Source organism: Panthera onca, chromosome D1 (genome assembly GCF_046562875.1).
Source record: "Panthera onca isolate mPanOnc1 chromosome D1, mPanOnc1 haplotype 2, whole genome shotgun sequence".
NCBI lineage: Eukaryota > Metazoa > Chordata > Mammalia > Carnivora > Felidae > Panthera > Panthera onca.
In genome coordinates this window covers 5,175,081-5,194,018 of record NC_138348.1, presented here as the reverse complement: position 1 = coordinate 5,194,018, position 18,938 = coordinate 5,175,081, and the positions used below count along the sequence as shown (strand labels likewise).

The 18,938-nt window shown below is 62.7% G+C and overlaps 3 protein-coding genes across 7 annotated transcripts; 2 read left to right on the top strand and 1 right to left on the bottom strand.

Annotated features, from left to right (window-relative positions):
• Positions 1-235: 235 nt before the first annotated feature.
• CARNS1 (carnosine synthase 1) lies at positions 236-9,483 on the top strand. 3 transcript variants are annotated; one of them, XM_078433727.2, is made up of 10 exons: positions 236-429; positions 885-911; positions 2,203-2,476; positions 3,263-3,352; positions 3,603-4,090; positions 4,323-4,497; positions 4,587-4,672; positions 5,374-5,605; positions 5,704-5,984; positions 7,299-9,483. In XM_078433727.2, the coding sequence occupies exons 2-10, from the start codon at positions 909-911 to the stop codon at positions 8,523-8,525; spliced, it is 2,856 nt and encodes a 951-aa protein (XP_078289853.1). In that variant the 5' UTR covers positions 236-429; positions 885-908; the 3' UTR covers positions 8,526-9,483. The 3 variants fall into 3 exon arrangements, with proteins under 3 accessions (XP_078289853.1, XP_081646357.1, XP_060463373.1); XM_081790231.1 differs by having other exon boundaries at positions 236-478; XM_060607390.3 differs by lacking the exon at positions 236-429 and adding an exon at positions 476-527.
• Positions 9,484-10,617: 1,134 nt separating this feature from the next.
• RPS6KB2 (ribosomal protein S6 kinase B2) lies at positions 10,618-16,443 on the top strand. 3 transcript variants are annotated; one of them, XM_060607399.3, is made up of 15 exons: positions 10,619-10,775; positions 11,102-11,142; positions 11,249-11,369; positions 11,653-11,721; positions 12,241-12,388; positions 13,458-13,515; positions 13,618-13,718; positions 13,843-13,933; positions 14,019-14,109; positions 14,232-14,339; positions 15,058-15,120; positions 15,258-15,335; positions 15,428-15,532; positions 15,637-15,749; positions 16,023-16,443. In XM_060607399.3, the coding sequence occupies exons 1-15, from the start codon at positions 10,704-10,706 to the stop codon at positions 16,204-16,206; spliced, it is 1,443 nt and encodes a 480-aa protein (XP_060463382.3). In that variant the 5' UTR covers positions 10,619-10,703; the 3' UTR covers positions 16,207-16,443. The 3 variants fall into 3 exon arrangements, with proteins under 3 accessions (XP_081646358.1, XP_060463382.3, XP_060463381.3); XM_060607398.3 differs by having other exon boundaries at positions 10,630-10,775; positions 15,425-15,532; XM_081790232.1 differs by lacking the exons at positions 15,258-15,335; positions 15,428-15,532 and having other exon boundaries at positions 10,618-10,775.
• A 108-nt stretch (positions 16,444-16,551) lies between these two features.
• PTPRCAP (protein tyrosine phosphatase receptor type C associated protein) lies at positions 16,552-18,808 on the bottom strand. The gene is made up of 2 exons (XM_060607406.3): positions 18,691-18,808; positions 16,552-17,415 (listed from the first exon to the last, which is right to left on the bottom strand). Exons 1-2 carry the CDS (start codon positions 18,691-18,693, stop codon positions 16,792-16,794), a joined length of 627 nt encoding a protein of 208 aa, XP_060463389.1. The 5' UTR covers positions 18,694-18,808; the 3' UTR covers positions 16,552-16,791.
• Positions 18,809-18,938: the final 130 nt, after the last annotated feature.

Below are 18,938 nucleotides of genomic sequence, written 5' to 3'. Positions count from 1 at the left end.
TCTCCCTCTCCCTCGGCGCCTCCCTCCCCCTTTCTTCCATCCCTCCTTCATTCCCGGACTTTCTCTCCCTCTGTCCCTCTCTCGGGCTCTCTCTGCCCCTGTCCCGGTTGTGCCTTCTCTTCCCCACAGCCTCGTGTCTGTGACCCTCTCTTCTGACCATCCCGTCCGTTGGCACCTGGCCGGCTGTTCCACTTTGTCCGTCTCTCCCCGGCTCCACCCTGGAGCCCAGGTCTCGGGCTGGGTCGCGGGCGGCGAGGCGGTGGGGGGTGGGGTGCTGGCTGGGGCCCCGCGCCGCCCCCGCCCCGCACTGGGCACTCCCTCCCCTCCCGGGGGACTGCTATATAAAGCGGCGCCACCCGCTCCCGCCGTGCTGCCACCGCCGCCGCGCTGCCCGCCAGCCCCGCCGCCGCCGCCGCCGCCGCCCTCCAGGTACCCCGGCTCCTGCCCGCGCCCCGGGCAGAGTCAGGGAGCCCTCCAGGTACCCCGGCTCCTGCCCGCGCCCCGGGCAGAGTCAGGGAGCCCTCCAGGTACCCCGGCTCCTGCCCGCGCCCAGGGGAGAGCCAGGGAGCGGGGGCTGCGGGGGCGGGGGCAGGGGCCTCGGGGACCCAGCGCGCCGCCCGCTGGAAGGGCCCAGCGCCGCCTGGCTCAGCCCGCGATGTGTGAGCTCAGGGGTGCGGGATCCGAGGGGTCCCGGAGGCCGAAACCTCACCGCCTCCTTGGGGTGGAGGTGGGGCAGGCTTGGACACCTGTTGTCAGGGACGGGGTGAGGGGGAGGCACCGTGGCGGCCACCTCTCTTCCCGCGTCTTAGGGGTTGGGCAGTGGGGTACAGACCCCGCTGCCCTGACTCCCGCCTTGGTCTCTCTCCCCTTGTCTCTGCCATTAGCCTGCCAGCCGCCCCACCTGTAAGATGGTGAGTATCCTCCGGTCGTTCCCCCCAAAGGCCCAAGCCCCCGGCCAGAGGGAGGGCTCAGAGGGCAGAGTTCGGCATCCAACAGCCTAACCCTGGGGGCACCCCCGTGCAGACGACACCGACCTGCGACCAGCTGCACACACCCCCTGCTGCCTCCCAGCTCTGTGTGCCAGGCGCTCCCCCATCAGCCCTGGGGATGGGCACCGTTGGTCCCCTTTGGCACGCACCCCTTCATCCTGCAACATTTATTGTGCACGTACGTCTGTGCACACCATTCTGGGGGTGGGGATGTATCAGCGAACACACAGTCTGGGCTCTCAGGGAGCACACCTTCCAAGAGAAGGCACGAGGCTCCGAATGTGGCACTGGTTAGCTCTGATTCAAGCCCAGGTCTCGGGCCCAGACCTGCCCTCCGGGGCCACAGCACGCGGTCTCCCCACGACTGTAGTCCAAGCCTCACTGGCATCCTGGGGTGGGACAGGGCAGATGCCAGGCCCCCACAGAGCCCAAAGGAACCTCACAAGGTAGCCCAGCCTGTCCCCCGGAGGACAGGCCCACCTGTGTCCCCCACTGTGTTCACACGGAGCCTCTGAGCAGCCTCCTGTGGGAGTCAGCCAGACTCAGAGAGGGGCAGGGGTGTAAAATTTCACCCAAAGAAAGCATTTCCATGACTCAGAACATCTGTAAAAAGGGCACCGGCTTTTTCCCCTGCCAATGCCTAGCACAGGGTTGGGCACACAGTAGGTCCTCAAGACCTACTCTGATGGCAGTGGACCAGATCCATCTACGTATTTAGGCCTCAGCAGAACTCTGTGATGGCAGGTTACGGACAAGCAGAGAGAAATGAGCAGCTCAAGAGTGATCGCTCGGCTCGTTTGTTCATTTCTTCTTCAGTCAACATTCGTTGAGAAGCTATGGCGTGCCAGACACTGTTTTATGCACCAGGCCTGCCTTGATGAACAAACAGACCAAAACCTCTGGTCCTGTGAACCAAGCTAGGGCAGACCTTGGCGTGGGATGGAGGGCAGTGGTCCAGCCAGCAGCACGTTGCTTTCTACCCACCCCTCCTCCCCGGGGCACTGCACCTACGGTTTACAAAGCACTCCCACCTGCCTGCTCCTGGGGACAGGCCTTCATCCCCTAATCCGACTCCATCCTCTCCTGGTTCTTAGGACAGTGTCTGCCCCAAACATCACCCACGGTCAGGAGCGTGGCGGGCTTGTAACCCTTGGGTGACTTAATGTGTCCTTTGCCCACTCTTCCCAAGACCCACCACTTCTGCCCCTCTCAGCTCTCTCTGGATCCACTGGGTCCCGCGTGGGACTGCCCGCTGGCCTCCAAGGACCTGGAGGAAGAGGAGGGCCCATGGGGAGGAGGCGCTGGCCTGCCACCCCCAGGCTGCTTCTCCGGCTCCTGGCGCCATGACGTGGGCCTGGACTGCAAGGGCTCCCTCGAGGGAGCGGAGGCCCGGGCGTGGACCGTCTACCACTATAGCCTCCTCCAGAGCTGTCTGCAGCAAGCTGGCCTGCCGGAGACCCAGGACCGCAGCCAGGTGCCCCGCACAGGTATCCGAGGGCTCCGTGGAGGGGTGTATCCCTGGGAGGGGGAGGGAGGCACCCTCAGCCCGGCCTGCTTCCCATCCCTGTCAAGGTCAGCCCCTTCCCCCAGGCTCTGTCTGGATCTGAAGCCAGGGAAGCAAGGCCAGTAAACTTTGGGCAGGCAAGTATTGTTTCAAAGGGCACCTGGCACCAGTGAAGCAGAGATCCAGACTTCCCTCGTATCCCAGAAGACCCAGCCATGGGATTTGTAATCCATGTTCTGTGGAGCGAAACCTTCTATAGAAGTGCCTTGGGAGCTGCTAACAGTTGGGACTCAAGACTCCTCCCCTGCTTTATCTGTTTTATATACTAGATGGCCACAAAGGTTTTGTGTGGACGGAGGGGTTCACAGGCAGAAGACATGAAAATCACAGACTGGGCTCTCCTGGGGATCACACACTGGGAAACCGAGACATAGGGACTCCTCCCCACACTGCATGGGGGCCCTGGGTCACAGAGAAAGTCAGTGTCAGAGCTCAGGCTAGAACCCAGGTCTCCGGTCACCCAGCCTCCAGTATCTTCCAGGCCAGCTGCAGAGAGAAGGGAGCCACCCTCATGGGGTGGGATGGGCAGGCAGCGCCCCTTCTCTCTCCAGTCTCTTCTCTGTCCTCTCTACTCTTCTCATCCCACTCTGGGAAGGACCTGGGGGCCTAAGAAGAGGGCAGGGCTATGGAACAGGGAAGGGTAGGCAGAAAGATATCGGGGGGGGGGGGAGCCCCTGTTGAGCTTGGCCACATTCTTTCCCCTCCCGAGGCTGCCCTGGTGCGGAGGTGACCTTATGCATTCTGGGATCCCCCAGCACCTTTCTGTCCGTGCTGCTGGAAGGAGGGGTCCAGAGCCCGGGTGAGTGTGTGCCCAAGTTCCCCCACCCCCTCCTGCAGAAAGGGCAGCCCTGCCCTGGCCCGGCCACATCCCAAAATACCCACTGACCCTGGCAACTGCCTGCATTCCACTGGGCCAGCTGCCATGCTCTGAGTGGGGGTGGGTTCTGGGAGCAGCTGCCCCCTACTACCCGGGGTCCCCGGGCTGGAGGTGGAGGGCTTGGGGGCATTAAGCCTTCCCTGGCCAGCAGCCGTCCTCCTTCTGCCCGCAGGAAACATGCTCCTTTGCCTGTCCCCTGCTTGGCTGATGAAGGTGCCGGCACCTGGGCAGCCGGGCGAGTCGGCCCTGCTGGTCTCCAAGGCCGTGAGCTTCTACCCGGGGGGCTTGACATTCCTGGATGACTTTGTCCCCCCACGCCGAGCCACCTACTTCCTGGCGGGCCTGGGGCTGGGACCTGGCCGGGGTCGAGAGGCGGCTGAACTTGCCCGTGACCTGACCTGCCCCACAGGAGCCTCAGCTGAGCTGGCCCGGCTGCTGGAGGACAGGCTGCTGACCAGGAGATTGCTGGCTCAGCAGGGTGGCGTGGCTGTGCCAGCTACCCTGGCTTTCACCTACAAGCCACCAGCACTGCTGCGGGTAGGGGATGCCAGCCCAGGACTCCGGCTGGTGGAGCTGAGTGGCAAAGAGGGCCAGGAGACACTGGTGAAGGAGGAAGTAGAGGCCTTTCTGCGCTCCGAGGCCTTGGGTGATGCCCTGCAGGTAACAGGTTCCTGCCTCCGAGGTCTGTGCAGATGCCAGCAGGATGGGACCCACGGATGGTTACCAAGTCCTGCTGGGACGTTGTCCCCAGCTTGGGGTCCTGCTGTTGGCCTATCTCTGTGGCGACCCCTTGCCTTCTTACTTCAGTTTACACGTTGGATCCTACGTGTGAGCATCCCACCCCATACGTACGTGGGGTGGTAAGGAGGCCCCCCTCCCCTCCCTGTTGCAGGTGGCCGTGAAGCTCAGCGGCTGGCGCTGGCGGGGGCGGCAGGCACTGCGTCTGTACTCGCGAAAGGAGCTGGGCACAGTGGTCGACATGGTGCTGGCATTGCTGGAGAAACTGGAGGAGGAGGAGAGTGTCCTGGTGGAGGCTGTGTGCCCACCTGCCCGGCTGCCCTTCCCAGGTGAGAGCCACCTGGGCCAGCCAGGAGCGGGTGCCGGCTCAGCCTCCTGGCTGCTCTGTGCTGGGTTCAGGCTTCATGTCTTTCCCCAGGCAGTCCCCCACCTGGCCCCGAGCTGGCTGTGCGGATCTGTGCTGTGGTATGTCGGACACAGGGTGACAGGCCCTTGCTGAGCAAGGTGAGTGCGGCCCAGGTTCAGGTCCTGACCCTGCTGCCACAGCCCAGGCCAGCCCAACCCAGCCCAGCTCCAACGAGCTGCTGAGGGCCCCTGGGTAGAGAGAGGACAAAATCTTTGGGGGGAATCTTGGCGGTGTCCTGGAGGACTCCTGGGTCTGAAGCTTTTTCCCTCCCCTTCCTGCACCCTTCCTCCATCAGGAGCTCTGATACTCCATACTAGGCACCAGGGCCCAGGGCTGAATCCTAGTCCCAAGGAGCTCTTGCCCACAGAAGGGGCTGACGGAGGGTCCCTGAACCTCCAGTGTCCAGGGCCCTTTAGGAGGGGGCCTCCAAGCTGGGGAACTTAGGGCAGCTTGAGGACCCTCTGGGGAGCATAGCTCTGAGCCAAGCGGGGTGGCACGGGCCCCCGGGGCCCGCAGCAGCAAGTAGGCTTGGAGCCTTCAGGGAACAGAGACCCTAGCTGGGCCCGGAAGCCTGGGTAGACGCCCCTCAGGGTGTAAAGGACCAGATGGGCAGTGGCAGGGGAAAGTGGCTTGTGCAGCGTAAGTCACAAAGGAGGACTGGGCTACTCGAATGCGCAGCGAGAGGTCTGGCCTGGATCTCCCGGCACCGGGGTAGGAGTGCAGGGGCGGGGGTGGGGGGGCAGTGTCAGTCCTTGGAGGGCTGCTCTCGGACCGACACCCTCAGCCACACCCTGCCCAGGTGGTGTGCAGTGTGGGCCGTGAGGACCGGCCTCTGCGGCACCAGAGCTCCTTGCCACAGACGCTGGAGGTGGCACTGGCCCGGTGCGGCCTGGGTGAGGCGACGCAGGTGGCGGTCGTGCGGCGGCGCGTCAAGGCAGCGGCCGAGGCCGCGCTGGCCGCCGTGCTGGCCCTGGAGGCCGGCCTGAGCGCTGAGCAGCGCGGCGGGCGCCGGGCCCGCACTGACTTCCTCGGTGAGCGCGGGCGGCCCGGGCCGGGGCCGGGGCCGGGGGCGGGGGCCGAGGCCGGAGGGCAGGCGGCGCTGAGCCCGCGCCCTCCCGCCCCGGCCCAGGCGTAGACTTCGCGCTGACTGTGGCAGACCGCGCGCTGACCCCCGTAGCCCTGGAGCTGAACGGCGGCCTGTGTCTGGAGGCGTGCGGTGCGCTCGAGGGGCTGTGGGCCGCGCAGCGCCCGCAGCCGGCGGCCCGGGAGGCCGCGGCCGCGCCGCTCGTGGAGACCATGCTGCGACGCTCGGCGCACTGCCTCATGGAGGGCAAGCAGCTGCTGCTGATCGGCGCGGGCGGCGTCAGCAAGAAGTTCGTGTGGGAGGCGGCGCGCGACTACGGGCTCAAGGTGGGCGGGGCCGGGCCTGACCCCCGGGCCTCAGTGGAGGTGGAGGCGGTGCCCTGGGCGCGGGGGCGGTGTGAGCTCTGGGGGCGGGGCCAGCACCGCTAGGGGCGGGGCCTGAGCTGGGCGTGTCCGCTGGGGGCTTTAGAGCCCAGGAGTAGGGGTGGGGCCCGCCGCCCCGCCCAAGGTCAGAAGTCTAAACTTTTTGGCCTCTGGCCACGTTCTGCTCCAGCCGGGTGTAAGAGAGGTCCCCGGGGAGGGCATAGAGCCCTTCGGGGCAAAAAGAAACCAGCGTTGAAGGGCTGGAGGGGTGGGGGGAGGGGGTCATTCAGTGTTAGTATCAGAACCGGGACCCCGAATGCCAGCCTGAGGAGCCCGGCCCTATGCTGCAGGAAGGGCAGACCCTTCGAGGTTGAATTCCTGAGGGCGTGAGGAGAGTGCTGGGGAGCAGCTTACACATCCCGAACCAGATTCAGAGCAGCGGCCTCACATCACAGAATCCGGGGCCATGCAGGCGGCACAGACATTCTTATCTGCACTGAACAGATAAAACAGAGGCCAAATGTCTAGGTTCTTTGTGGCCCTAATCTACCACAGTGGCCTCCTCTTCCCTCTTCCGCAGTACAACGCCCCCTAGGAAATTCTCCCCCCAGCCACTCCCACGTCTTTTCACTCCCTGCCTTGCACACGGTGGTCTCCACTTGGAATGTCCACTCCTCCCGCCGCCTAGTGTTACTGTGCAGACAGCCACCCTCCCCTCTCTTCAGGAGCTGTCTCTGCCCTGGTTACCCGCTGCTTTGTGTCTGTGTTCCCCCAGCGGGCAGTGAGATTTGGGGCACAGGGCCCCACTGGATTCCTTTGTGGGCACCCCCTGAGGGTCAGAACTCTTTGGGTGAATGATGGCCAAGAACATGATGCCCAAAGCCACCAGACCGCCTGTCCCAAACCCTAACCCTGGTGGTTCCCCTACAAGCTCTGGTCAGAGTGAGAATGAGCCCAGCAGCCCTCTCTCTCTCTCTCTCTCTCTCTCTTTGCTCCAGCCCCTGCCCACTCAGATCACACCCTTTCCCTCTGGCTGATTCTTACTCAGCTCCCGACTGAAGTATTGCCTCCTTTGAGATGCCTTCCTTCCCCTTCAGGCTAAGTGTGTTATCTCTGCCCCTTCCGTTTAGTCAGTCATCAACAGATGTTTTTTTGAGCACTTAGAACCGGTGATTCCGTCGCCTCTGAGGGCCAGAACCTCGTTCGTGGCCCCATCCTATCTCCCCAGCGTCCAGCAGAGGCTGACCTGGGTGTGTTGCCCTCTGGTGGTTTCTGCAGCTGCACCTAGTGGAGTCGGATCCCAACCACTTTGCATCCCAACTGGTGCAGACTTTCATCCACTTTGATGTGACAGAGCACCGGAGGGACGAAGAGAATGCGCGGCTGCTGGCGGAACTGGTGCGGGCACGTGGCCTGCAGCTCGATGGCTGCTTCTCCTACTGGGACGACTGCCTAGTACTCACGGCCTTGCTCTGCCAGGAGCTGGGTCTGCCCTGCAGCCCCCCGGCTGCCATGCGCCTGGCCAAGCAGAAGAGCTGCACCCAGCTGCACCTGTTGCGCTGCCATGGCCCACCCTGGCCCGCGCCCTCCCTCCATGCCGTGCCCTGCTGCCCGCTGGAGAGTGAGGCCGATGTGGAGAGGGCCGTCCACCAGGTGCCCCTGCCGGGTGTCATGAAGCTGGAGTTTGGGGCAGGCGCAGTGGGTGTGCGGCTGGTGGAGGACGCACCGCAGTGCCACGAACACTTTTCCCGGATCACCCGCGACCTGCAGGGTGAGGCCGACCACCCCGGCATCGGGCTGGGCTGGGGGAATGCCATGCTGCTGATGGAGTTCATTGAGGGCACCGAGCACGATGTGGACCTGGTGGTCTATGGTGGGCGACTGTTGGCCGCCTTCGTCTCCGACAATGGCCCCACGAGGCTGCCTGGCTTCACTGAGACGGCAGCCTGCATGCCCACTGGGCTGGCACCGGAGCAGGAGGCACAGCTGGTGCAGGCAGCCTTCCGCTGTTGCCTGGGCTGCGGGCTGCTGGATGGGGTCTTCAACGTGGAGCTCAAGCTCACCAGGGCCGGGCCGAAACTCATCGAGATCAACCCTCGGATGGGTGGCTTCTACCTGAGAGACTGGATCCTGGAGCTGTATGGTGTGGACCTGCTGCTGGCTGCAGCTATGGTGGCCTGCGGCCTGCGGCCTGCCTTGCCCACCCACCCACGCGCCCGTGGCCACCTGGTGGGCGTCATGTGCCTGGCTTCCCAGCACCTTCAGGCTCTGAGTTCCACCGCCAGCCGTGAGACCCTGCAGGCTCTTCATGACCAAGGCCTGCTGCGCTTCAATTTGCTGGAGGAGGTCCTGGTGCCTGGTGAATACGAGGAGCCCTACTGCAGTGTGGCTTGTGCTGGGCCCAGCCTGGCTGAGGCTCGTCTCCGCCTGCTGGGCCTCTGCCAGGGTCTGGGCATCGATGGGCCCCACTACCCTGTTGCCCACTTCCTGTCCCACTTCAAATAGTGCCTCTCTCCTTATAGCCCTGCCCCAATTCTGGCCTGGCTCACTCGGAGGCCTCAGGTCCGTTCCAGAGTGGCAGGGCCGTTTGACATTAAGAAATCCTGGCTTGAGGGCCACAAAAGAAAGTATCTTGCGGGGGCCGCTGGCCCCTTTTGCTGTTAGTCCATCCCAAAGGCCCCAATCCTGTCTCAAGACTCTAGCCGTGGAGAAGCAACAGCAGCTGCACACACACACACACACACACACACACGCACACCTGCCCCAGGGAGGTGAGAGCGGCCCAAACTTAGCCCATCCTTGTCATCCCTCCAGGTCTGCCTCTCTTCCTGCAGCCTACAGGAAGACAGACGCTGGCTGGCCCCTGGCCTTGGACAAATCCTATGAAAACCTGAGACTAAACCCTGTCCTCTTCCTCTCACCCCTCATTTAGCCAATTCCAGGATCTCTCTAGAGCCTGCTGACAACTTTCGGCAGTTCCCGGCCTGCCTCATTTGGCCTGAGCGGTAGAAGCAGGTGGCCTGGGGTCAGCAGTAACCATCTCCTCTCCAGGCAGACACTATTGCCCCATTCTACAGATGAGGAAACAGGCACAGGGAGGAACAACCATTGCCACAAGGTCATACCACCGTAGATAGAGGATCAAGGGACGAGATACAGATTCAGGTTTCCACTTCTACTAAGCCTCATGTGCCCACTCGGCTTCTAAACCCCACTCACCTCCCCGCCCTCACTCGTACGTGGCCTTCAGACGAGTGAACGCCTTCTCCCATGCAGCATGCACCTTCTCCACCAAGCTCTGGTGCTTTGCCCTCTGGCATAACTAACATTGGCAGAGGAGAGTCTACACTCCCTTCCTAATACAGGGGAGGCTGTTCTAATAACTCTGCCTCTGTGCAGCACAGGAGCTGTGGCCAGCTCCACAAGCATCCCTCTCCAAATAAAGGCTTCTAGACTAATGAAATATCCGGTATCTGGTTCTTGTGACTTGGACAACACCTCTCAGGTTCAGCTGGATGGGAGGTGGGGAGGGGAGGAGGGAGAGGTGGCTACGGGATACCTGTAGCACCTGGAGCTAAGGATAAAACACCACACCGGCCGGGCCTCTGGGTTGACGGTGAGCAGGGGCCTGCCATGGTCACCCACAACGGGACCCAAACCTGAGAGTCTGTGGAGGGTGGGATTTCAACAGAGGGTCACATCCAACCAGGTAAAACCTCCTCCAGCCTGGAGACTCCTGAGTTCTGTCCATCTGAGTTCATATTTCACCTCCCCATCCCCCTGGAATGCACATCCGGACAGCCTCCAGCAATCAGACCTCCAGCAATCCGGGACCTGGTGGGGCCCAAATTCACGCCCCACCCCCCCCCATCCCCCAGCCCAGAACCCCAACAAGAATCCATGCCCAAATCTAAAGTCACAGACCCGGTTTGGTGTATTCATTCATTCATTCATTCATTCTTTTAACCAAGTTTTATTAAGCACCTATTCTGTACCAGTAGCGAAATTAAGAAATGTACTTAAATTGGCATGGGAGCACACTTCAACACAAGCCCGTATTTACGGGTGGATCAATGAGACCCAAATCCTTTCTGGCAAGAAGCTGGCAAAAAAGCCCAGCCTGACCTGGGCGTGGAGCCGTCGTCACCCAGTATATGCTTTGACTTGCAGGCTCCTCGAGTCAGGTGGCACGTTAAGGAGACTGAGACGCAGCTACCTCTCTTTCAGGACCGAACAGAGAGACGCGACCTGCCTTTCGCCACCCAGCCAGCGCCCAGCCACCCAGCCACGCAGCCAGCGCACGGCTTGAACGGGGCTGGGAGTTAAGTTTACAGCCATACCTGCCTGTGCCTCTGTCCCAGGCACACTCAAACTCTCCCCAGAACCAAGATGAGCGCCTTCCAGGTAGCCCTTGTCCGGTGCCGCCCCGGGGGAACAGTGCTGGCAAGACTGAGAAGGTCCCGCCCAAGAGGGTTAAGCCGCTTCCCGAGAGGCCTTGCGCTGGGCGCCATCTTTTCTCCCCTCCTTGACGAAGCGGGCCTGGGGGTGGGCCCTACGTCATCGGCGCGCGCCGCCGCCGCCTCGGTCGCGGAGTGATGACGTACAGACTACCCTCCGCCCCCCGGACTGTCAGTCCGAGCGCGGCCGAGCAAGGGCCGAGGGGCCCGCCGGGCCGGCGCCGCTATGGCGGCCGTGTTTGACCTGGACCTGGAGACGGAGGAAGGCAGCGAGGGCGAGCCAGAGTTCAGCCCCTCGGTGAGTGGTCCTCCTGGGCGCGGCTCGATCCCGGAGCCGATCCCACCCCCTAGGCGGTGGAATGGCGCTGGCTTCCCCCCAGCCGGTGTCTCAGATCCCGGCCCCCATTAAGGTCTGACCCATCCTCACCCACCCTGACCTGTCTTCCAGGTCCCCAGCCCTTCCCCTGGTTCTCCCTTTTCTGCCCTCGGCCTCTCCTCCCCAGTGCTGGCCCATCGCCCCCTAGCTCCCATTCCTGACCCCCTCCTCTCCCGGGCCAAGTAGTCCAGCTTGAGGGGGAGGGCTCCTGGTACCTTCCTTGGCTCTTACCCCTCGGTTTCTCACAGGACGTGTGGCCCCACGGAGAGTTGAGGGCGGCTGGCCTGGAGTGAGTGCGGGTTGTGTTGGGGGGGGGGGGGGGAGGGCGGTGTGCAGGGAGGGAATGGGCTGGGGCGAACTGGAGCCTTGCCCCCATTAACCTCTTGCGTCAATAGGCCTGTGGGACACTGCGAGGAGGTGGAGTTAACGGAGACCAGTGTGAACCTGGGCCCCGAGCGCATCGGGCCCCACTGCTTTGAGCTGCTGCGTGTGCTGGGCAAGGGGGGCTATGGCAAGGTACTGGCCCTTCTCCCCTGCTGGTCTCCCTGCCTCAGTCTTGCAGCAGCAGAGGGTCTCAAAACAAATTAGACTTGTAGATCACTAGAGCCTCTGTAGATCTCTGGGGTAAAAACATAAAGGAGGGAAGGGCAAATCCTCTCAGAGTCCGCCCCCGACATCTTTCCTGCCCCACCCTTGGGTGGGCCTAGGCCTCTCGGTCTCAAGGCCGGAGCTTTAGGGTGGAGCTTTGTGAAGGTAGGCTATGGAGAGGGAGGTTAATCCTGTCTCCCCTGCCCTACAGGTGTTCCAAGTGCGAAAGGTGCAGGGCACCAATTTGGGAAAAATATATGCCATGAAAGTCCTGAGGAAGGTGAGTCATTTGTTCAGCCAGCAAATCCTTACTCGGTGGCTGCCATTCCCCAAGCACTCTTCCAGGCTTTGGGAAGACACTAGTGAACGTGATGGTGGAAACGGTGCCAGTCTTGGGCATTTGCTGGTTTATTGTCCATTGCGGTTATATTATTGTATGGTAGTTCTCGCCTATGGGCTGTTTTGCCTCCCAGGGGACATGTGGCAATTTCCACATTTTTGAGTCACAGCTGGAGAGGGTGCTCCTGGCATCCAGTAGGTAGAGGCCCGGGACGCTGTTAAACATCCTCCGATGTACAAGACGGCGCCCACGGCAAAGAATTACCTGCCCCAAATGCCATCCGTGCCAAAGTGGAGATATACCTCTAGAGGATAAATCAGTCCTTGAGAAGGATGACCGTCGTTAGCGGGATTGTGAAAAAATACAATGGAGTGAAACAGGGTGGCGGAAGGGTAATGGCTGGAGGGACTAAAGGAGCCCGAGGCACCTACCTTCTGACTGTGATCCCCGCCTCTTCAGGCCAAAATTGTGCGCAACGCCAAGGACACAGCACACACGCGGGCTGAACGGAACATTCTAGAGTCAGTGAAGCACCCCTTCATTGTGGAACTGGCCTATGCCTTCCAGACTGGTGGCAAACTCTACCTCATCCTCGAGTGCCTCAGTGGTATGAGCGCGGGCCCAGCGGGGGAACCAGGGCCAGGGAACCAGCCAGGAAGCACTGGGAACTCTGGGGAAGCCCGGAGAGATGTGGTGTGTAGAATGGCTAGGGGGCCCCCACACTCATCCATCCGTCTGTCCATCCATCCCTTCATCCACCCGTCTGTCCATCCATCCATTCGTTCAGCAAACGTCTGTCCGGCACCTCTTGTGTCCCTCACCTGTATTGGGGGTGGACGGGAACAGTGGGAGTTCGTACAGAAACTCAGGGGCTTGTTTTGTCCACATCCACCACCCCTTCATGTCCTGCTCCTCTCTCCTGGGTGCCCTGTGTCCGATCAGGTCCCAGATCCAGCTGGTTCATTCTTGGCAGTGTCCTCCATCATCTCCACTCTCTTGAGGGGAGGGCACGAGTCACAGTTGTTTCCAAACCGGGCCTGAGGCCTTCAGCTCACCCTCTTCCTAGTGTCTCCTCCACGAACTCCCAGGGTGGTCGTCGTGTGGCGTGGAATTGTCCCCGACACTCACAGTCATGGCTCCTTGTAACTGCTCGGATAAGCCTGGCCTCCTTGGCCTGGTGCCCCCTGCTGGCCACGAAGTGGTGGGGCCTGCCCCCTCCCCCTGTCCCATCTGCACCAGATGGGCCCTGTGAGCTCCAGTATCTGTGTCTGTCTCAGCGCCCCCTTAATTCTCATTGCTACCATGGGCTGTGTCCCCTCACATTGGGAGTAATTTTGCCGCCTCTGTGAGATTTTTTGGGTTAAGCTCTTGGAGCTGTTGCCTCAGTCTGGCATGTTAGAGCACCTGTGTGCATGTCTGTCTCCCCATTAGACTGAGCGTCCTGAGGGCAATGGCTGGGTCTCTTCATCTCTGTGTCCCCAGCTTCACCCAGCACAGGGCCAGACACCGAGTAGGCGTCGGTAGATGTTTGCTGAATTGAATTGAATCCCCACGGCAGCTCTGTGAGGCAGGTAGGGCCGGAATTACGAGTCCCACTCTCCCCAAGAAGAAACCAAGATTCAGAGCGCAAAGGCACTTGCTCCCAGCACACGGCTGCTGACGTGTTTGTGTCGCAGGCGGTGAGCTCTTCACGCATCTGGAGCGAGAGGGCATCTTCCTGGAAGACACGGCCTGGTAGGTATTACTTCTTGCCTCTCCTGAGGGGCTCCAGGGATCCCCTCTCCCCAGAGCAAGCCCCACCCCTACCCTTGCCTTCACCCTGTCCTGTCTCTGCAGTTTCTACCTGGCAGAGATCACGCTGGCCCTGGGCCATCTGCACTCCCAAGGCATCATCTACCGGGACCTCAAACCTGAGAACATCATGCTCAGCAGCCAGGGTGCGCATGCGCGCGTGCACCCTGCCCCCCGCAGCTGCGAGGCGGGTCAGAATCTGCCGGGAGGGCCGAGGAGCACCGTGCAGTGAGCCAGGGCCCTGACCACCCTCTCCAACATCTTCCCCAGGCCACATCAAACTGACAGACTTTGGACTCTGCAAGGAGTCGATCCATGAGGGCGCCGTCACCCACACCTTCTGTGGCACCATTGAGTACATGTAAGTGGTAGCTGGCTGGGACCAGGGGTGGGGAGAACTGCCAGGAAAGCCCTGGCCGGGCTGATGGTTTCACCCGTCCCCTCAGGGCCCCTGAGATTCTGGTGCGCAGTGGCCACAACCGGGCGGTGGACTGGTGGAGCCTGGGGGCCCTGATGTACGACATGCTCACTGGATCGGCAAGTCCAGCCTCCTGGGGAGGAGGGGAGGGGGGAGAGGGGTGGGAGGGGTCCCCATCCCGGCCAGGGGCAGGGCCTGGGGTGAAGCCCGCAAGTCTCCTCTCACCGTCTGCTTTCTCCAGCCACCCTTCACTGCGGAGAACCGGAAGAAAACCATGGACAAGATCATCAAAGGGAAGCTGATACTGCCCCCCTACCTCACCCCGGATGCCCGGGACCTCGTCAAAAAGGTGGGCTCCGGGGGCGCCTGGGGGCGCTCAGTCAGTTAAGCGTCCAGACTCTTGATTTCAGCTCAGGTCATGATCTTACAGTTCATGAGTTCGAGCCCCAGTGCAGAGCCTGCTTGGGATTCTCTTTCTCTCTCTCAGAATAAATGAATAAACTTAAAAAAAAAAGGGGGGGAGGGCGGTTGGGCTCCCTCCTGCCCCTGGTCCAGCCCCCATGTCTTCTAGGCCCCGTACGGGGTCCTCTGGGCTGTGCGACATCCCCACTTGTGCAGTATGCCTTTGGGATGAAGCGGCACTTGCTTTGGGTTCCAAGACACCGAGCTTGTGCCTTAGCTCTGTTGTAGACCAGCTGCTGACCCTGTACCCATTTGTAGTCCCAAGTTCTCATCAGCCAAAGAAAACGTTCATGATGAGCTAGCCGCTCTCCCATCACGAAGGCAATCATTAGGGATAAAAGTGGGAAGGGTGGGTTTGGAGACTGGATCCCTGCTGGAGTGCCCTGGAGTGATCCCGGTGACCAGGTGCCTTTACGAAGTCTTCATGGCAGAGGGCCCATTGGACCAAGTTTGGAAGTCCTAGGGTGGCCCGTAGGTGGAGACCCAACTCCAGAGGCCTTCTCCCTCCTCCACCCTTCCCCGCCCCAGCCAGCCCCCAGGAACACAGGGGAACACACAGTCAGTGTCTGTCCCCCAGACCCTCACCCTCTGCCCTCGCCCCGCAGTTTCTGAAGCGGAATCCCAGCCAACGGATGGGTGGCGGCCCAGGAGACGCTGCTGATGTGCAGGTGGGTCTGGGACCATCAGGAGAGGGCGGGGCTGAGCCCCCAAAGGACAGGGGGCAGTCAGGGCCTTAGGGCAGAGGGAGTTACTGAGGGAGCCGAAGAGGGTGAAATGGTGGTGTTTGGGGGCACTCTACCCACAGAGACACCCCTTCTTCCGACACATTAATTGGGATGACCTCCTGGCTCGCCGCGTAGACCCCCCTTTCAGGCCCTGTCTGGTGAGTGGAGGTCCCACCGGACTGGGGGCAGGTGGAGGGCCCATCTTGGACGCCCCCTGATCCCTCCTCCCCATTCGGGTCGCTCACAGCAGTCAGAGGAGGACGTGAGCCAGTTTGACATCCACTTCACACGGCAGACGCCAGTGGACAGTCCAGATGATACGGCCCTCAGTGAGAGCGCCAACCAGGCCTTCCTGGTGAGGTCCTTTGTGGCCCGAGGGTTATGGGGACACGGGAAGGATTGTGGCTAAGGAGTGGGGGATGCTGAGCGTTGCCCAGCCCTGCCTCACCTCCTTCCCAGGGCTTCACGTACGTGGCACCCTCCGTCCTGGACAGCAGCAAGGAGGGCTTCTCCTTCCAGCCCAAGCTACGCTCCCCCAGGCGCCTGAACAGCAGCCCCCGGACCCCGGTCAGGTACCACAGGGCAGAAGGGAGTGTGTAGCTGGAGCAGGAGGCCAGTTCTAGCTTTGGCTCTGCCCCGTCCACCCCAGGGCTGCCTTGGTTGAATCTCAGTGCTAGCCTCTACCGCTGGGGACCCCTTTGTCATCTACCACTGGGGACCCCTCGTGGCACAGGCTGCCTGGCTGGGCACCTGACCTCATAGTCTGTGTGCCCAGGCAGGTGGGGAAGTTGGCCCTCTGACCCCAGTGCCAGTAGGTGCTGACTCAGCCTTGGTTTTCCCTGCAGCCCCCTGAAATTCTCACCCTTTGAGGGATTCCGGCCCAGCCCTGGCCCATTGGAGCCCACGGAGTCCCCTCTACCTCCTCTCCTGCCACCACCACCGCCACCCTCGAGCTCTGCCCCCCTCCCCATCCGACCCCCCTCAGGGACCAAGAAGTCTAAGAGGGGCCGTGGGCGCCCTGGGCGCTAGGAGGACGGATGGCTGTGAGGGCAAGCGGGACCCTGGGCCAGTTCCAGAGGCCTGGAGGTGTGTCCAAGAGTACAGGAGTGAGTGTGTGTGAGGGTGTGTCTCTGTTGGGGGTGGCTGTGCCCCTGGACCATGCCCACAGAGGGCCACAGGCTGTGGCTGTCAGTGGAGTGGCCTTGCCGCCCAGCTGGCCTCCTGCAGTTGAGCTGTGCCCTTAGCGAATTAAAATATTGAATCATGGCACTGACCTGGCTCTTGAACTTGGATTTCTGGGGGCAGGAGTGGGTGGGGTGGCGCTGGGAGGAGCCCCTGCTGAGAGATGGAAAGGGTCGCTACAGGACCACAGAGTCACAGGGCTGGAGGGCTTTTATTTCAGGTGGCTGCCCAGTGCCCATAGGGATGGGTGGCCTTCCCGATGGGGACAGGGATGCACGGCTCTGGGGACCGAATGGGTAAGGGAGTGATAGTCTGAGACTCTCCATCTGGGGATGTGGGCGACAGTGGGTCCAGGGCAGGCTGTGTCCAAGCGGCCGTGGCGGCTTTGGGAAGCAGAGGCACGGTGACGGGGATGTGGCACCACGCGGGCTCCTACAGTGCGGTGACGTGGAGGCCCTGGCCCTCTGGCGCTTCAGCGCTGTCATCCCAGGCCGCGCTGCCAGCAAAGGCGTGAAGGTCACTCAGCAGGGCCTCAGCGCTGCCCCCTGAGCCCGCCGGCCCCTGGGAGCTGAGGCCCAGGCCCCCGTCGGCGTTACTGTCACGTGCTTCCTCAGCGGGCTCTGCCGCCTGCCGTGGGCCGGGCGCCTCTCCGCATCGCTGGCCCTCGTCCTGGGACTGTGTCTCCCCCAGGCCTCCAACCAGGTGGTAGTCCTCTTCCTCGTCCTGCTCGTCCTGCTGCTGCTCTGGGTCCTCATCGGGTGACCCCAGCTCAACCCGGGCCCGGAGCCAGCGGCCTGGAGGGCTGGCCCAGAGCAGGCGGCGCGTGCGGCCCCACAGGGCGGCGCCCAGGCGGGCCGGGTGGTAGTAGCCCCCCGAGTCGCGGCTGAGGCGGCGCCAGGCCAGCGCCAGGCCGGTGACCAGCAGGAGCAGCAGCAGGAGCAGCAGCAGCACGACCGTGCCAGAGCTGGGGGCCTCACCATCCGAGGTGCCGCTGCCCGAGCACAGGACCCCCGGCAGGGCCAGCAGTGTCCCAAGCCCTAGGGCACAGGGCAGGTCCTGCGGGGAGACAGGCGGGGGCTCGTCACCGGGGCTGGGTGGGGGAGGAGGGGGTAGTTGGTGCCTGGGTCCTCAATTGCCTCTTGGGCAAAATGGGGACAGTCAAGCAGAAAAACCCAAGTTCTTAGGGCCCCAGTCCTTTGAGATCCGGCCACGGAGCCTCTGATGCCCTGCCCTCGCCACCCCACCTGCGCTGTACGAGCCTGCGCCTGCCAGGGGACCGTGTGCCGCCTGGTCCCTCCGGCCAGATGCCCCATCCCCGAGAGCCACACGGCTGCCGGCTCGCCTTGGCTCAGACCATCTCCGTGAGGCCCAATCTGACCCGGAGTACTGCCCTGCCGCTTCCCCCCGCGCCTGGCCGAGCCTGGCTCTGTTTTCCTCTCCCTTGTGCTCCTCACACAGCCGGCAGGTGCTTGCCGTTTACCCCGTCTCTGCCCCAGCGGCGTAAGCAGCAGGGAGACAGGGATCCTTACGGCTCCAGCACTGAATTCCCAGCACGCATAGCAGGTGCTCAGTTAATACTGGTTGAAAGTGTCCAGACTGCCTGTGGGGTGGGGGTGGGGTGTTGAAGGAGAGAGGTGGCCTGCGAGGCAGGTTGTCGGGGCTGGCTCCTCCTGAGGCCTGGGATGGAGGGACCACCTCCGGGACAACTGTTTACCCTCCACCCGGCCAGGCCTCAGGATGGGGGCCCCTGAAGCCCCTCTTCCCTCCCACACGTGGGACTGCCCCAGCTGCACTGCTTCCGCTCAACTCCCCGTCCCCTGGGGGCCTTAGGTTCGCAGGGCCAGGGGCTGGGAGAGGCTGGTGCTGCTAACAGAGGAAGCCTGCGGTTGGAAAAAGGCAGATGGGGGAGGTGGCAGAGGGGGGGAGGGGTGCCGAGGTTTCAAGCAAGCCTCCTCTTCGCGCGCCCCAGGCCCTCTCTCTGCCTGGGCTCCAGGGATGCAGGCAGGCTCTGCCCAGGTCCCAGGTCCCAAGCAGAGCAGGTGAGAGAGAGAGTCTAGCAAAGGTTCTCGAAGGGGGTCTAGGCCCGGAGTGGGGTGCTAGGGGCACACTCCGAATCCCAGGGAGGCCCAGCTCGGCGGTAAGGGGAGAGGAGGGCCCAGCTTCTGCCCCACGCTCGCCCGGGGTCTCCCGCCTCTGCCCTTGACTGGCTGCTTCTGCCCGTGGGCCCCAGTGGGGCACGGGGGAGAAATCCTCACTTAGCTCCCAGGGCCCAGACATTCCAGCCCCGACCTGTCGCCCCCACTGCAGGGCCCAGTGGGCTCCTGGGCTCACCATCAGTCCGCCGGCCTCAGTGCTCAGGCGCCCACCGCCAGCTCTGACTGTGCTGAGTGGAAGTGAGCTCTGGCGCGCTCAGCTGCAGCTGGGGGTTACTCGACGCTTCCGCTTCCTGCCCACAATACCCCACCCAACACTCCCTGCCATATCCCCTGGTGGGGGGCCTTGGGCCTCTCGGGACCACCCTGACCCACACCGGAGCCTCATAGGTCTCTCGCCGGGTGACGCTTGGGCTGTGGGGCCTG

What these genes read in the sequence shown, in the direction of transcription:
- RPS6KB2 (XM_060607398.3), top strand. Translation starts at nt 10,704, where the DNA reads ATGGCGGCCGTGTTTGACCTGGACCTGGAGACGGAGGAAGGCAGCGAG. An exon ending in GCAAGGGGGGCTATGGCAAG is followed by an intron (nt 11,370 to 11,652) that starts GTACTGGCCCTT and finishes CCTGCCCTACAG; the next exon opens with GTGTTCCAAGTGCGAAAGGT. An exon ending in CATCATGCTCAGCAGCCAGG is followed by an intron (nt 13,719 to 13,842) that starts GTGCGCATGCGC and finishes CATCTTCCCCAG; the next exon opens with GCCACATCAAACTGACAGAC.
- CARNS1 (XM_078433727.2), top strand. An exon ending in CAGCCAGGTGCCCCGCACAG is followed by an intron (nt 2,477 to 3,262) that starts GTATCCGAGGGC and finishes TCCCCTCCCGAG; the next exon opens with GCTGCCCTGGTGCGGAGGTG. An exon ending in CCTTGGGTGATGCCCTGCAG is followed by an intron (nt 4,091 to 4,322) that starts GTAACAGGTTCC and finishes TCCCTGTTGCAG; the next exon opens with GTGGCCGTGAAGCTCAGCGG.